The sequence below is a fragment of the Lepisma saccharinum genome, chromosome 14, assembly GCF_977018435.1.
Source record: "Lepisma saccharinum chromosome 14, izLepSacc3.1, whole genome shotgun sequence".
Lineage (NCBI taxonomy): Eukaryota > Metazoa > Arthropoda > Insecta > Zygentoma > Lepismatidae > Lepisma > Lepisma saccharinum.
In genome coordinates this window covers 21,084,237-21,100,822 of record NC_139242.1, presented here as the reverse complement: position 1 = coordinate 21,100,822, position 16,586 = coordinate 21,084,237, and the positions used below count along the sequence as shown (strand labels likewise).

At 36.2% G+C, this 16,586-nt stretch overlaps 1 protein-coding gene across 1 annotated transcript; it reads right to left on the bottom strand.

The window, feature by feature from the left end:
• Positions 1 to 9,148: 9,148 nt before the first annotated feature.
• On the bottom strand, positions 9,149 to 16,052 carry LOC145998312 (zinc finger MYM-type protein 1-like). The gene is made up of 2 exons (XM_083134718.1): positions 15,938 to 16,052; positions 9,149 to 10,758 (listed from the first exon to the last, which is right to left on the bottom strand). Exons 1-2 carry the CDS (start codon positions 16,050 to 16,052, stop codon positions 9,149 to 9,151), a joined length of 1,725 nt encoding a protein of 574 aa, XP_082990844.1.
• Positions 16,053 to 16,586: the final 534 nt, after the last annotated feature.

The following is a 16,586-nucleotide window of genomic DNA, read 5'->3' as shown; positions in this document are numbered from 1 at the left end:
TTTCTTTACTTTTCAGGTCCTCTTTTTAAAAAAATATTTTTAGGTCTTTTTATTGGTCTTTTTTTCTTGGCAATTTATAGGTCTTGAACTTACGAGCACTAGTCATTAGCAATTGAAAGTTGAGTCTGTGGTTGAGTCATCTGTCACTTCTACTAGTTTGGTTAGTAGATATATACTACGCTCTCCTTCCCCCTTTTCGTAATCGCCATAGACTAATAGGAAACGCACTAGTATACATTACACAACGAGCAGACATGCATTTAGAAAGTATGATGGGGATGGGGTACCGGACGAACCCAGTGTCTCAAAAATAATAATAATATAATGTTGAAATTAAAATAATTATATTAAATCAAATTATTACTAATTAATAATATAAATTAATATTGTATTATTACGTATTACATGAATAGGTAAAAAACGGCATAAGAATGAAGATATAACAGCACATACTCATTATGTAGCTTACCTGTACTTAAGATCGTAATAATTTATATCAAAAATAGTGCTCTGTGGATGAAATTAATGCCAAATACATAAAGAACTGAATATTTATTCAATAACAAAAACAATGTTAGATGCAGTTTTAGAAATTTGAAGTTTCTGATTAATATTTTGGGCACATTGTATAATTCTTTGCAATATCATTCAAAGCTCTATGATCCCAATATAATCCTTGACTTTCAATACGTTCAGAGTAAATTAATAACCTTCGATTATACAACAAATTACTAAACAAGCATATTTTCGTTAGTTAGCTTCAGTACTTGATAAGTCTTTAGGATGAGGGTGGTGGGGTCCGGACCCCCTAAATATGTCCTTGCTGTCCTCCAAAGCAGTACGATCTCAGGATAATCCTTGCCTTCCAATAAGCTCAGAGGAAATTAATAACCATCCATTATACAACAAATGCTAAAGAAGCATTATTTAATTTTAGTACTTGGTAATCCTTTCGGGGTGGTCCTGACCCCTGTAACCCCCCAAGATACGTCCTTGTCTCACACATATTCATAATATACCATGCGTTTTCCTTAATTAACTGTTTATTTGGGAAAAAAAAATACTGGAATAAAATAAAATGCCAATTTCAGAGTACAATCCTACGTAATTTCCCACAGAGTCCTCAAATAATTTATGAAATTTCCATCACGCAAATTATATTTTGTTAAAAAATGAAATCATGTTGAAACTTATACATTGAGCCCCTTAAAAAAAAGGGCCAAGCAAGGACTGAGGGGCCGGGCCCCATGCCACCAGGTTTCGGTGCTCCTGAATGTATATTACAAATTATTATAAAATAAAGCATTCAAAGTACTCTTAGTAATCCCGTGTTAATTTGTGAGAAAGTAAATTTTATAAAATGAAGTGAAACCTACCTCTCACGGTTGCGACGTCCAAGGACAAGCGTTGATATATAAAGAACGTGTAAGAGTGAAAGAAGTACCCGGGTGGTATGGAGGGTTGTGTGATCGTCTGTTGTAGACGTGACCACGGCTACTCCTGTGTTTTATATTTTTGTAAATTCAATATTATTTGAAGCTCAAACTCAATTCTGTTGCCAACCTGTCCCACTTCAGCGTGATTCTTGACTGGCTCGGAAGTTGAGGAAAAATAATTTTTTTCTGTAGTGTCCGAAGACGAGGGCCAACATAATATATGGTTATTTTGGGTAGTTCTAGGCCAAAAAAAGGTGGGTTTTATTTGTCCTTTTTTTTCCTTTTCGTCGATTTTTCGCTTATTGGTCCTTTTTTAGCCTATTTTTAGGTCTTAACGGCTTTTTTTGCAACTTCACCTTCTTTCGACTACGTTTTTACTGCCCATTCTTAATTCGAATCATCATCAATTCATCACCTCTTAAACATCCTTTCTGTAGTAAAGAACTAAAATTTAAGAGAGAAATAAATATATTTGAACCATCCCTGAAACGAGAGAAAAACCTTTTTTGGACGACTGAAGCAGGTACGGTACAGTCACGGACACTGCCTGCTTGTAATGATTCCATTGAAATTCAATGTATTCATTACAAGCTGGCAGTGTTCGTGACTGTACAAGGTCCTTTAACCGTAACTTGTCTGGAAGGTCATGCCGTAAGTGGCAACTTTATCTTCTTTTGAAGCTTTCAGCACAGTGTATACGACCAGACAGCATGCGCCTGAAAAAGATCTCAAGTCAGATAAGGAGGTGCCGCGCAGAGGGAGGGGTTTGGGAAGTTAAAACGGAAGTTATTAATTAATTTGGATCACATTTATACGTCCTTTCTTTCATTTTCAGGTCCATTTTTTTAAAAAAATATTTTTAGGTTTTTTTATTGGTCTTTTTTTCTGGCAACTTATAGGTCTTGAACTTACGAGCACTAGTCATTAGCAATTGAAAGTTGAGTCTGTGGTTGAGTCATCTGTCACTTCTACTAGTTTGGTTAGTAGATATATACTACGCTCTCCTTCCCCCTTTTCGTAATCGCCATAGACTAATAGGAAACGCACTAGTAAACATTACACAACGAGCAGACATGCATTTAGAAAGTATGATGGGGAAGGGGGACCGGACGAACCCAGTGTCTCAAAAATAATAATAATATAATATTGAAATTAAAATAATTATATTAAATCAAATTAATACTAATTACAACATATAAATTAATATTGTATTATTACGTATTACATGAATAGGTAAAGAAACGGCATAAGAATGAAAATATAACAGCACATACTCATTACGTAGCTTACCTGTACTTAAGATCGTAATAATTTATATCAAAAACAGTGCTCTGGGGATGAAATTAATGCCAAATACATAAAGAACTGAATATTTATTCAATAACAAAAACAATGTTAGATGCAGTTGGGGAAAAATGAAGTTTCTGATTAATATTTTATGCACATTGTATAATTCTTTGTAATATCATTCAAAGCTCTATGATCCCAATATAATCCTTGACTTTCAATACGTTCAGAGTAAATTAATAACCTTCGATTATACAACAAATAACTAAACAAGCATATTTTCGTTAGTTATCTTTAGTACTTGATAAGTCTTTAGGATGAGGGTGGTGGGGTCCGGACCCCCTAAATATGTCCTTGCTGTCCTCCAAAGCAGTATGATCTCAGGATAATCCTTGCCTTCCAATAAGCTCAGAGGAAATTAATAACCATCCATTATACAACAAATGCTAAAGAAGCATTATTTAATTTTAGTACTTGGTAATCCTTTCGGGGTGGTCCTGACCCCTGTAACCCCCCAAGATACGTCCTTGTCTCACACATATTCATAATATACCATGCGTTTTCCTTAATTAACTGTGTATTTGGAAAAAAAATACTGGAATAAAATAAAATGCCAATTTCAGAGTACAATCCTACGTAATTTCCCACAGAGTCCTCAAATAATTTATGAAATTTCCATCACGCAAATTATATTTAGTTAAAAAATTAAATCATGTTGAAAGTTATATATTGGCCCCTTAAAAAAAGGGCCAAGCAAGGACTGAGGGGCCGGGCCCCATGCCACCAGGTTTCGGTGCTCCTGAATGTATATTACAAATTATTATAAAATAAAGCATTCAAAGTACTCTTAGTAATCCCGTGTTAATTTGTGAGAAAGTAAATTTTATAAAATGAACTGAAACCTACCTCTCACGGTTGCGACGTCCAAGGACAAGCGTTGATATATAAAGAACGTGTAAGAGTAAAAGAAGTACCCGGATGGGATGGAGGGTTGTGTGATCGTCTGTTATAGACGTGACCACGGCTACTCCTGTGTTTTATATTTTTGTAAATTCAATATTATTTGAAGCTCAAACTCAATTCTGTTGCCAACCTGTGCCACTTCAGCGTGATTCTTGACTGGCTCGGAAGTTGAGGAAAAATAATTTTTTTCTGTAGTGTCCGAAGACGAGGGCCAACATAATATATGGTTATTTTGGGTAGTTCTAGGCCAAAAAAAAGGTGGGTTTTATTTGTCCTCTTTTTTCCTTTTCGTCGATTTTTGGCTTATTGGTCCTTTTTTAGCCTATTTTTAGGTCTTAACGGCTTTTTTTGCAACTTCACCTTCTTTCGACTACGTTTTTACTGCCCATTCTTAATTCGAATCATCATCAATTCATCACCTCTTAAACATCCTTTCTGTAGTAAAGAACTAAAATTTAAGAGAGAAATAAATATATTTGAACCATCCCTGAAACGAGAGAAAAACCTTTTTTGGACGACTGAAGCAGGTACGGTACAGTCACGGACACTGCCTGCTTGTAATGATTCCATTGAAATTCAATGTATTCATTACAAGCTGGCAGTGTTCGTGACTGTACAAGGTCCTTTAACCGTAACTTGTCTGGAAGGTCATGCCGTAAGTGGCAACTTTATCTTCTTTTGAAGCTTTCAGCACAGTGTATACGACCAGACAGCATGCGCCTGAAAAAGATCTCAAGTCAGATAAGGAGGTGCCGCGCAGAGGGAGGGGTTTGGGAAGTTAAAACGGAAGTTATTAATTAATTTGGATCACATTTATACGTCCTTTCTTTCATTTTCAGGTCCATTTTTTTAAAAAAATATTTTTAGGTTTTTTTATTGGTCTTTTTTTCTGGCAACTTATAGGTCTTGAACTTACGAGCACTAGTCATTAGCAATTGAAAGTTGAGTCTGTGGTTGAGTCATCTGTCACTTCTACTAGTTTGGTTAGTAGATATATACTACGCTCTCCTTCCCCCTTTTCGTAATCGCCATAGACTAATAGGAAACGCACTAGTAAACATTACACAACGAGCAGACATGCATTTAGAAAGTATGATGGGGAAGGGGGACCGGACGAACCCAGTGTCTCAAAAATAATAATAATATAATATTGAAATTAAAATAATTATATTAAATCAAATTAATACTAATTACAACATATAAATTAATATTGTATTATTACGTATTACATGAATAGGTAAAGAAACGGCATAAGAATGAAAATATAACAGCACATACTCATTACGTAGCTTACCTGTACTTAAGATCGTAATAATTTATATCAAAAACAGTGCTCTGGGGATGAAATTAATGCCAAATACATAAAGAACTGAATATTTATTCAATAACAAAAACAATGTTAGATGCAGTTGGGGAAAAATGAAGTTTCTGATTAATATTTTATGCACATTGTATAATTCTTTGTAATATCATTCAAAGCTCTATGATCCCAATATAATCCTTGACTTTCAATACGTTCAGAGTAAATTAATAACCTTCGATTATACAACAAATAACTAAACAAGCATATTTTCGTTAGTTATCTTTAGTACTTGATAAGTCTTTAGGATGAGGGTGGTGGGGTCCGGACCCCCTAAATATGTCCTTGCTGTCCTCCAAAGCAGTATGATCTCAGGATAATCCTTGCCTTCCAATAAGCTCAGAGGAAATTAATAACCATCCATTATACAACAAATGCTAAAGAAGCATTATTTAATTTTAGTACTTGGTAATCCTTTCGGGGTGGTCCTGACCCCTGTAACCCCCCAAGATACGTCCTTGTCTCACACATATTCATAATATACCATGCGTTTTCCTTAATTAACTGTGTATTTGGAAAAAAAATACTGGAATAAAATAAAATGCCAATTTCAGAGTACAATCCTACGTAATTTCCCACAGAGTCCTCAAATAATTTATGAAATTTCCATCACGCAAATTATATTTAGTTAAAAAATTAAATCATGTTGAAAGTTATATATTGGCCCCTTAAAAAAAGGGCCAAGCAAGGACTGAGGGGCCGGGCCCCATGCCACCAGGTTTCGGTGCTCCTGAATGTATATTACAAATTATTATAAAATAAAGCATTCAAAGTACTCTTAGTAATCCCGTGTTAATTTGTGAGAAAGTAAATTTTATAAAATGAACTGAAACCTACCTCTCACGGTTGCGACGTCCAAGGACAAGCGTTGATATATAAAGAACGTGTAAGAGTAAAAGAAGTACCCGGATGGGATGGAGGGTTGTGTGATCGTCTGTTATAGACGTGACCACGGCTACTCCTGTGTTTTATATTTTTGTAAATTCAATATTATTTGAAGCTCAAACTCAATTCTGTTGCCAACCTGTGCCACTTCAGCGTGATTCTTGACTGGCTCGGAAGTTGAGGAAAAATAATTTTTTTCTGTAGTGTCCGAAGACGAGGGCCAACATAATATATGGTTATTTTGGGTAGTTCTAGGCCAAAAAAAAGGTGGGTTTTATTTGTCCTCTTTTTTCCTTTTCGTCGATTTTTGGCTTATTGGTCCTTTTTTAGCCTATTTTTAGGTCTTAACGGCTTTTTTTGCAACTTCACCTTCTTTCGACTACGTTTTTACTGCCCATTCTTAATTCGAATCATCATCAATTCATCACCTCTTAAACATCCTTTCTGTAGTAAAGAACTAAAATTTAAGAGAGAAATAAATATATTTGAACCATCCCTGAAACGAGAGAAAAACCTTTTTTGGACGACTGAAGCAGGTACGGTACAGTCACGGACACTGCCTGCTTGTAATGATTCCATTGAAATTCAATGTATTCATTACAAGCTGGCAGTGTTAGTGACTGTACAAGGTCCTTTAACCGTAACTTGTCTGGAAGGTCATGCCGTAAGTGGCAACTTTATCTTCTTTTGAAGCTTTCAGCACAGTGTATACGACCAGACAGCATGCGCCTGAAAAAGATCTCAAGTCAGATAAGGAGGTGCCGCGCAGAGGAAGGGGTTTGGGAAGTTAAAACGGAAGTTATTAATTAATTTGGATCACATTTATACGTCCTTTCTTTCATTTTCAAGTCCTTTTTTTAAAAAAATATTTTTAGGTCTTTTTATTGGTCTTTTTTTCTGGCAATTTATAGGTCTTGAACTTACGAGCACTAGTCATTAGCAATTGAAAGTTGAGTCTGTGGTTGAGTCATCTGTCACTTCTACTAGTTTGGTTAGTAGATATATACTACGCTCTCCTTCCCCCTTTTCGTAATCGCCATAGACTAATAGGAAACGCACTAGTAAACATTACACAACGAGCAGACATGCATTTAGAAAGTATGATGGGGAAAGGGGACCGGACGAACCCAGTGTCTCAAAAATAATAATAATATAATGTTGAAATTAAAATAATTATATTAAATCAAATTAATACTAATTACAACATATAAATTAATATTGTATTATTACGTATTACATGAATAGGTAAAGAAACGGCATAAGAATGAAAATATAACAGCACATACTCATTACGTATACCATGCGTTTTCCTTAATTAACTGTGTATTTGGAAAAAAAATACTGGAATAAAATAAAATGCCAATTTCAGAGTACAATCCTACGTAATTTCCCACAGAGTCCTCAAATAATTTATGAAATTTCCATCACGCAAATTATATTTTGTTAAAAAATGAAATCATGTTGAAAGTTATACATTGGGCCCCTTAAAAAAAGGGCCAAGCAAGGACTGAGGGGCCGGGCCCCATGCCACCAGGTTTCGGTGCTCCTGAATGTATATTACAAATCATTATAAAATAAAGCATTCAAAGTACTCTTAGTAACCCCGTGTTAATTTGTGAGAAAGTAAATTTTATAAAATGAACTGAAACCTACCTCTCACGGTTGCGACGTCCAAAGACAAGCGTTGATATATAAAGAACGTGTAAGAGTGAAAGAAGTACCCGGATGGGATGGAGGGTTGTGTGATCGTCTGTTATAGACGTGACCACGGCTACTCCTGTGTTTTATATTTTTGTAAATTCAACATTATTTGAAGCACAAACTCAATTCTGTTGCCTACCTGTGCCACTTCAGCGTGATTCTTGACTGGCTCGGAAGTTGAGGAAAAATAATTTTTTTCTGTAGTGTCCGAAGACGAGGGCCAACATAATATATGGTTATTTTGGGCAGTGGCGCAGGAACGTTTCTGATTTGGGGGGTACAAAGTCCACCTCTTCGTCTGTCCGTGTATGTCTGGTTCTTCATATGTACACACACACACACACACACACACACACACACACACACACACACACACACACACACACACACACACACATATAATGATGTCCACAGATTTCTTTCTGGTACATATAACCTAAAACATATGGGGGTGTACATATAGTAGCTTAGAAGAATTATTTATCTGCTTTCAGATTGAAAGTTTAAATGACAATGAAAAACCTAAATGTTGCAAATCTCTCAAACCTCATGCATACGTAGTAACATTTATGAATATGTAAGCGAGAATAAAGCAACTATTTAAAAGTAAAATGTCATGCTTTGGGTACTGTGATGACTATATTATTGATTAAAAGTTGAATTTGCTACAGAATTTCAATGATATAATCGTTAAAATAATGCAACAATAATAAGTCTCAAATAAGCTATACTTTTTCAGTAGTATTACTGCATAAAACATGGGAAAATGTACTTCAAGATAACCTGGCAATACTGTACATCCACTGCATACACATAAATGGAATGCAAATGTTATGTTGTAATTACACTTCATGAACCTAAACATATTTCAATATTTCAAATCATTTCAATATTTAAGAAAGCAACATGAAAACTGAAGTGTTATTTCCCTGCCTTTACACTTTTCCAAATACACTTTTTCTGTACTCATTGTTAACAAATTCCTTCATCAATACTGCCAGGTCCAAGTTGTCTAAATGGTGTTGATAAGCATGAAGCACACAAAGGTGATTCAATCGTTCTTGGGACATTGTGCTCCTTAGGTAAGTCTTAATCCTCTTCAATGTGGAGAAGCTTCTCTCAGCAGTTGCTGATGTTGCTGGAATTACAAGAAGTTCCTTCAATAATGCCTCAATCAAGGGAAAAAGGTTTCTAGTTTCCTTGTGTAAACTTCTGAATTTTGCTACAACTTGATGGATTCCTCTTATCTCCGAAAGTCTTGAAAACATCTCCATCTCCAATTTCAGTTTTGTTGCTGGAATTCCCCTCTTTTCAGCTTCAGTTATCATAGACTGCTTCCAATTTTCAGGTGACAAAAGTACTAGATTTTCCAGTTCGCAGTAGGTTTTGAAATCAGGCTGATCAAATCTATACGATATTTCTCCACAAATATTATCTAGTGCTTCAAAAAATACTGTTTTGTACATATCTTCAACAGAGGACCACCTATGAGGTTCAGCTGGTTTCTCAGAATGCTCTAAACGTTTGGGTGGACACCGTACTCTAGCAGCGGTGGAAGTAAATCATAGTCCTCTATTAATTGGTGGACATTATTCCAAATTTTCTGAAATGTTTCATCATTTCGCTTTCCTTTCAGATGATTCAATACTACTTCAACAGCTTCTCTGCTACCGATGACTGTTTGGGAAGACTTCTGAAGAGAGATACTTAGTTTTTCAGTAGGCGCAAAAATTAACTGACAAAGTAAGATTCCAAAGACTGTAGATCCTTTCATTAGGTTGTCAAGAAGACCACGGGCCTTGCTTGAAGAATCACTAGGAGCACTAGAAATGTTCTCGAAGAACGCTAATAATGCAGAATAATTTTCAACTATCGCATGTAAAGCTGACGTACGAACTGACCATCTTGTTGGGCACAGAGGGCGAGGTGAGGTAAACTCCGACACTCCTTCAGCAGCTTTGATGTCTTTGAACTGTGATATTCTTTTTGGGGAATCCTTTAGAAATACACCAATATCATTTATCAAGTTCATTGTGTCTCTCAAAAGAGGGATGGTTCTTGTGGTATCTTGAAGAGCCAAGTTTATATTGTGGTTATTACAGTGTACAAATAATGCTAAAGGCTGTTTCTGTTTGATTAATGCTTGAACGCCTTTTCTTACACCAGACATGTTAGCGCCCCCATCATAACATTGCCCTTTAAGATGTTCTAAGGGCAAGTTAAATCGCTGCAAACCATCGATAATAATGTCATGCAGAGCACTTCCTGTTGTGTTAGATGTTTCGTATAGACCCAAAAAACATTCACGTACCTCTAAGTCATTTACTGTTCGCACACTGATTGAAACTTGCTCTTTACAGCTAATGTCACAAGTCTCATCGACAATTAGGCTAAATAACTTGTTCTCTCTTACTTCAGAAATTATTTCTCGTAAAACACAGTGAGCCATAATTTGTAGTATTTCATTTTGAATAACATCAGAACTGAAGTCCTTTTTTCTTTTCAAAAACTGTTCAAGTTGTGGTGTTTCATCTTTTCTGAGTTGATTGAGCTGGTATACATTTCCACTTTCCTTGTAATGTCCTCGCAAAGGAATTCCCTGCCTAGCCAAGAAACGCAAAGAATTAATCATTGCACGCAAAGCCACTCTTGCACATTTCTGCTGTTCGTTCTTTGCAGAAGAAAGCACACTGCAAATTGGAACGGATTCAAGACCACCGAGTATCGTTACAGCGTCCTTATGAAGTGGACTGCATTCATGTGAAGTCAGTTTCTCATTTGCTTTATTCCATTTACGGAATCCACGACCATTCACGAGATCGGACACTTTCACTACTTCATCATACTTTTGTCGAAAGAGTCCTTTCTTCAGTGCCTTGCAACAATAATAACAAGAAAATCCTTCTATGGATAAATTGTAATGAAGCCAAGGATACTCACGATAGAGCTTCGTTTGAAAGTAGAACTTACGCCCATTAATTATCTGTGGTGAAATATTGAAGGGGTGATATGGTCTGTTGTCAAACATATTGGAACTTCCACTTCCAGAACAAGATGTTTCTTCAGAAGAATCTTTAAGAGATTTTTTTGAAGAGCTTACAACATCACTCATTTCAGCACGCACATCTGGAACGGAAAATTCAGGAAATAATAAGTACTTATCCCTGTGTTTAAATAAGTGCAATTAAAAATCCTTTAAATATAGTTAATGCAAATACTATAAGAACTTATTCGCCATATCATAAGTATATGTCAGTATTCTCAGGATTCCCTTAAAATCAATTTTAAAGTATTAATTTTCAAAGTTGAAATATTCTTATGTGATTCTTCGTTGATTTAAACCTTCAAAATACTAACTTTGTACAAGACAAATTAATAAAATTATACAATTTCGTGGTTTGGAAGCACAAGAGCTAGCCCTGATGTATCTTACTGCTGTTTTTCCACCTGTGTAACAAACATATGGGATTTACCCAACTTAAACGCAATTACAGCTTTAAAAGAAAGAACACCATGAAAATATGCCAAGGAGTAATAATAACTTTAGAAAGAATTGTGTAATGTTTTGATTTTTATAGCTTTAACTTAAATATCAGCGTTGCCAATGTGTGTAATGGAAACGTGTGTGGATTGTGTGTGTATTCTGATAAAAATGCTCCAATATCTCAAATTTTGTTGACACTATTTTTTCTGTCGTTCGCAGATCATGTATTTCTTATATCAAGAAATGAACAAAACAAATAGATTCTCATTTGCTGCTTCGGTCTTCCTTAGAGAGATCCACTGTAACAGTTTAAAATATTACCTCTCCCTGCGGCATTCACAGAGGAACGGAAGGGACAGGAAACTTGAGAAGGGCAGGGGTTGGAGGAAGGGAGGTCCTTGGAGGTACTGGCCGTGGTGGACAGTGCTGACGACAACCGTTGGGAAGCTGGGGGCGGAGGGGGTTTAATTTCTCTCGTTCTACTGCCACTAAATCAAAGCAGCTAATTGAAAATGTCAAGAAATATATAGGTAGACAATAATAACACAATTTTTGAGACACGCTTTTAAAATTTATAGTGCATATTATGCTACTTTTAATGCATGTTTTGGCCTTATTAAGTGCACATAAACGCAGACAAATAATAATTGAATATTCTCTGATATAAATCCACCCCCTAACGACGATATACTAATGAAGTTGATTGATTGAATGATTTGGTTTATTATACTCAGTTTTCAGCCACTTTTGGCTAATCGCGAAGATGAGGATGAGTGCTGATACGATGAAATTGATTAAAGGACAATCACAGTAGAGAGCATCCATAACCAGGCCGGGATTCAAACCCGGCATCGTAGCGCGCTGTGCGTGATGAAATTGATGAAGGGACACTGACAAAAACACGCCCATGCTGGGATTCGAACAAGAGACGCCGAGTGTCGTAGAGCACTGCTCTGCCATAGATGTCGACACTCGAATTATTAAAATGCCACAATGATCACGCCCATTAGAAAATAGGAACATCTTAACTTTTATGAAATTATTTGGACAAACAAATAATCACTATAATAATGGATTTTTTAAGAATATTTTGTTAGTCAAAGCTCAATAAATTTATTACAATACGTCACAAACCGATGAATTGTGATACACTAGCCAGTCGTGTATGCTACATATACAGGTTGCTTTGTAAATTTTTGTTAAAGACTTACTGAACGATCATATGGTGACTTTGTCCCGTTCTGCTCCCCCCCCCCCCCCCGCACCAACTTTGCTTATAAAAATGTGCGAGATTTTTTCAAAGCGACGCATTTTTCAAGAGGAGAAGAAAGGCATTTTCCTCCAAATCACTGTCTTCCAGAAAAAAATCGATCCAGTCCATAGGGTACAGTGGAATCCATGAGTATTACCGTGTAAATTGTCCATCACCATGTTCGTGCACTTTATTTGATCCAATAAGAGCTTCAAGAATTAAAATAAAACTCTAAACACTCTGTTGACAACTTCTGTACCAGCATACATAAAAATCCATCGTTTAAAAACACATATGATGTAAGAGAAAAATGAATGAAAATAGCCATTCACAATTTGCACGGTAATACTCATGGATCCCACTGTACAACGCCTCACGCTCAATCCTCCGGACACCCTTACTTATGAGGAATTTAAAAAAGCAATCAAATAAAGCAAAAATAATGTTTCTAACCTCTTTAGTTTCTTTTCTTTTTTAAGATTGGAAATTACCTGCTTGCGCTTGAAACACCCCCCCCCCCTTTTTCGGCATATGTAAGAAATATAGGTGTAATTTCAAAATCAGTGTGTGTGTAATTTCACAGCAGCTTTCGTGGATTCTGTGCGTATGCGTCTGGCAACGCTGCTTAAATTACAAACTTTCTCATTTAAATTGGCAACTTCAACAATATTTCAGTCAGGAGTGTTCAACAAATTTATAATTAAGGACCATTTTCAATCCAATAACACGCTAACTCGCTACGAATAGTTTCAGGTTCAAGTGTAGGATTCAAAATGAATGTCCTTTTCATCAATTTCACATAGCAAAGCGACGTAAAAATTACCAAGACTATCAACACGATCAACCATTAGCTACATATTTCGTGGTCAGAAAGCACACGCAGTAAATAGGAGTATATTTTCTACAAAATTAAATAAGACAAACCAGATAATTAGGAATGCCCTTTTATTATAGATCCAGTGGGGAAAAATTACCTTAATTTTTTCATATTAGGGTAAATAGTTAACTAATTTCGAAACACGATATCGGAAATATATTTATTATTTGCGTATCAATAATTCTTGATTGACTTGATTTATTTTACTTCGCTTTTGTGCCACTTTTGGCTAATTGCGAAGATGGGGATGACTGATGATATGATGAAATTGATGAATGGATACTCAAAAATATCCAAGCCCAAGCCGGGATTCGAACCCGGAATCCCTGGCGTCTGACAGTGATGTGCTAACCACTTCACTACGAGGGCTGGCTATCAATAATTCTTGTTAATTCAAAAAAACTATAGCTTAACTAAAACTAAGAGTGCGCTACTAGATTTTATGGAGGTGTGAGCTCCAAGATTTCGATGTTAACCCAGTATCGTGAGGACAATTGCAGAGCTACTTGAAAGCAATAATAGCGGATTAAGGTCTTCAAAGGCAGAAAACAGCAGCGATAGGATTCAGTGCTCTATAATCATGCATCAGCCAATGAACAAGCGCTCGGCAGATCCTGGACCCTAAAAGACTATTGCGCCACGGAGTCGAGTTTATTTTTTATTTACTTTATTGATTTTCATAAATATATTAAAATAATTTCTCGAATTGCATTTTTCTTATTTTGTTCCATGGCTTTTCTTCCACATTTGGCTAATCGTGACAATAAGGATGAATGGTGAATTGATGTAGTATGTAAATAGAAAGCTCCTTACTAAGAATTATAACCTAAAATCTCTGGCGTTCTAGCACCACTGCCACACAGACTTCCACTGATCTAACCTTACGTAACTAGTACATTGAAAATATTGCTCTCTTAAAAAAATGTATGTTTATGAATTATTACATGAAACGCATTCCGTTTATATCTAGCGCTAATCTAAACGTACTAGCCCTGATTTCCGACCTCCACGTTTCGTTACGTCTATCTTATAAGCATAGCCGTGTGTATATACAGGGTGACTGGTAATTAGATGTATTCCCTGAAAGGGGTTAAAGTAGAGACAATTTGCAATAAATTTGACCATATGATACCCCGTCCGAAAAGCTCAGGGAGAGGATCTTAACAGCTGGTCAACACATCAATGACACCATCACATCACGAGGTAAGAGACCAAATGTCCGTAAAAACCTGCTTGCCTACATTCGTAACGGAGGCGCCCACTTTGAGCAAGACGTGTAATGTTTTTTAATTGTATTGTTCATTGATTCCATTCACATGAAGATGAATGAAGTATTATTTCTTGTACACAAATATGAATGTTAGCAACATTTGTATCTTGTTGGATAGTAGATGTCACAAGGAAGTAATTTACGTAATTTGAACGCTTCGTGTCATACCATTTTTGTTATTAATACGTTGCCAAGTAAACTAAGAGTGCATTTTTTTATCATCACTTGTAAGTTTAGACCCACCCGTTACTTACATGTGATTGTTATTTGGGATTTTTATTTTTCAACGAACCACTTATTTGTTAGCTATCAGAAAACGCTGAAATAAGTTCCATACAATGAGCAGTTTTTTCTCAATTCATCTTTTTATGTGGAAAATTGTCATCTTTTAAAAAAACAATTGAAACTCGATTATCTCGAAAACTACTAATTTTCGGACGGGGTATCATATGGTCAAATTTATTGCAAATTGTCTCTACTTTAACCCCTTTCTGGGAATACATCGAATTACCAGTCACCCTGTATACATACACATTGGTTAAGAAAGGAAACTTCAATTTTTCCCGGCCAATTTTAATAAAATTTAGTAGTAGAAGCAATTTATTAACATTTTTGTATTAAAACAGCGAAGAAACACCGTACCGATTTTACCTTAGAATTACAGTAAAACCTCGTTAATCCGGACCCTGATAAGCCGGACTCCGCTTAATCCGGACAGGCAAAAGGAAAAGAAAAAAGGGAAAAAAGCAGAATGCTTTCGGAAGAAGCCGCATTGATACAGGAATGCCCTCGTACTGCATTATATGTACACAGTAGTGCTATACATTTTATTGTACTGTATAGTGTATTTAGGCCTATGCCCTTTAAATACACCACAATAAACGTGTTTTGTTGCTATAAACGGGAGTTTTAATGCAATTTCTACTATTCTTTTAGGTTATTTAAGTTAATCCGGACTTTTGTTAAACCAGTCAACTTATCCCCCCCATTAGTCTGGATTAACGAGGTTTTACTGTAATTCTTACCGCTAAAACAGGAATAAACTATGACCACATTCAACTTGGCATGAACTACAAAACCACAAAGAGAATTATGAATTGTCCGTATTAAAAAAAAAAACATATTTCACCGTTTGAATTTGAAGTCCACTTTACGCATAGCTAGGCTAATCGGGACTGGACCTACAGATTAAAGTGGGGTCTGAACCACTATGTGCCTCCAGCGAGTATCAAACCCTGGACCCCTTTGTTACACGGCGACGACGTTACCACCATTGAGAAGTCTACATGTTGCAGCGTAATAGTAATTTACTAACTAACACAAGCAGTGGAAAGGATTTTTATCTGTTAAACTTCCCTTCAAATACAGCCATGTTTGAAAGCTGTTAATTAAGTATTGGAGAAAAAATATATAATCACATACCTTCTTTTATCGATTTATCTTCTTCTCGACATTCAGCATTTGTTTCGCTCGTTTCCACTTTCCTTTCTTTGGCAAGAATTGGAACAAAAAAGTCCTTTATAGTTCTCTTCGCCATTGTTTAAACTACACCCACTACCACTTCCATACACGTTCTGATAGAAAATGAAGTTCGAAGAAAACGTGTATGCAGGCCACTGAATCATTGACAGTTGCTCCCTGCACACCAGTGTCGCACCAAACTACACTACCAATTCACTCGAACAGAAAAGAACGTGAGAACTGACAAACCCAAAGTTACGTTGACTGGTGCCGGCTGGACCCACACCCACCCTCAAGTCCGGCGTGGGTATCATATTACCGTGCATGTCCAGCGAAGACTGCGACTTTTCGGTGTTGACTGAAATGTGTTTTTTTTTCTCCTTCTGGTCAGTAGCTAAGGGAAGGAAACCAAAATGTCACTTCAACAGCGAAGAGGAAGAAAGAGGAAAAAACTTGCGACTTTGCCACGGTTCAACTCAATTCTACTCAAGTTGTTTGAGTTAGAAAAACTTAAATTAATTTGAATCTTCCGAGTCACAAATTTCTTCTTTCCTTGTCAAATGAACTGTAGGGGGGTACAGGGGGTACAATGGGATTTAAGCATTTAGGG

Coding starts and splice junctions, on each gene's coding strand:
- LOC145998312 (XM_083134718.1), bottom strand. CDS start 16,052: ATGGCGAAGAGAACTATAAAGGACTTTTTTGTTCCAATTCTTGCCAAA. Junction 10,759..15,937: donor AGATAAATCGATAAAAGAAG/GTATGTGATTAT, acceptor TTTCCGTTCCAG/ATGTGCGTGCTGAAATGAGT.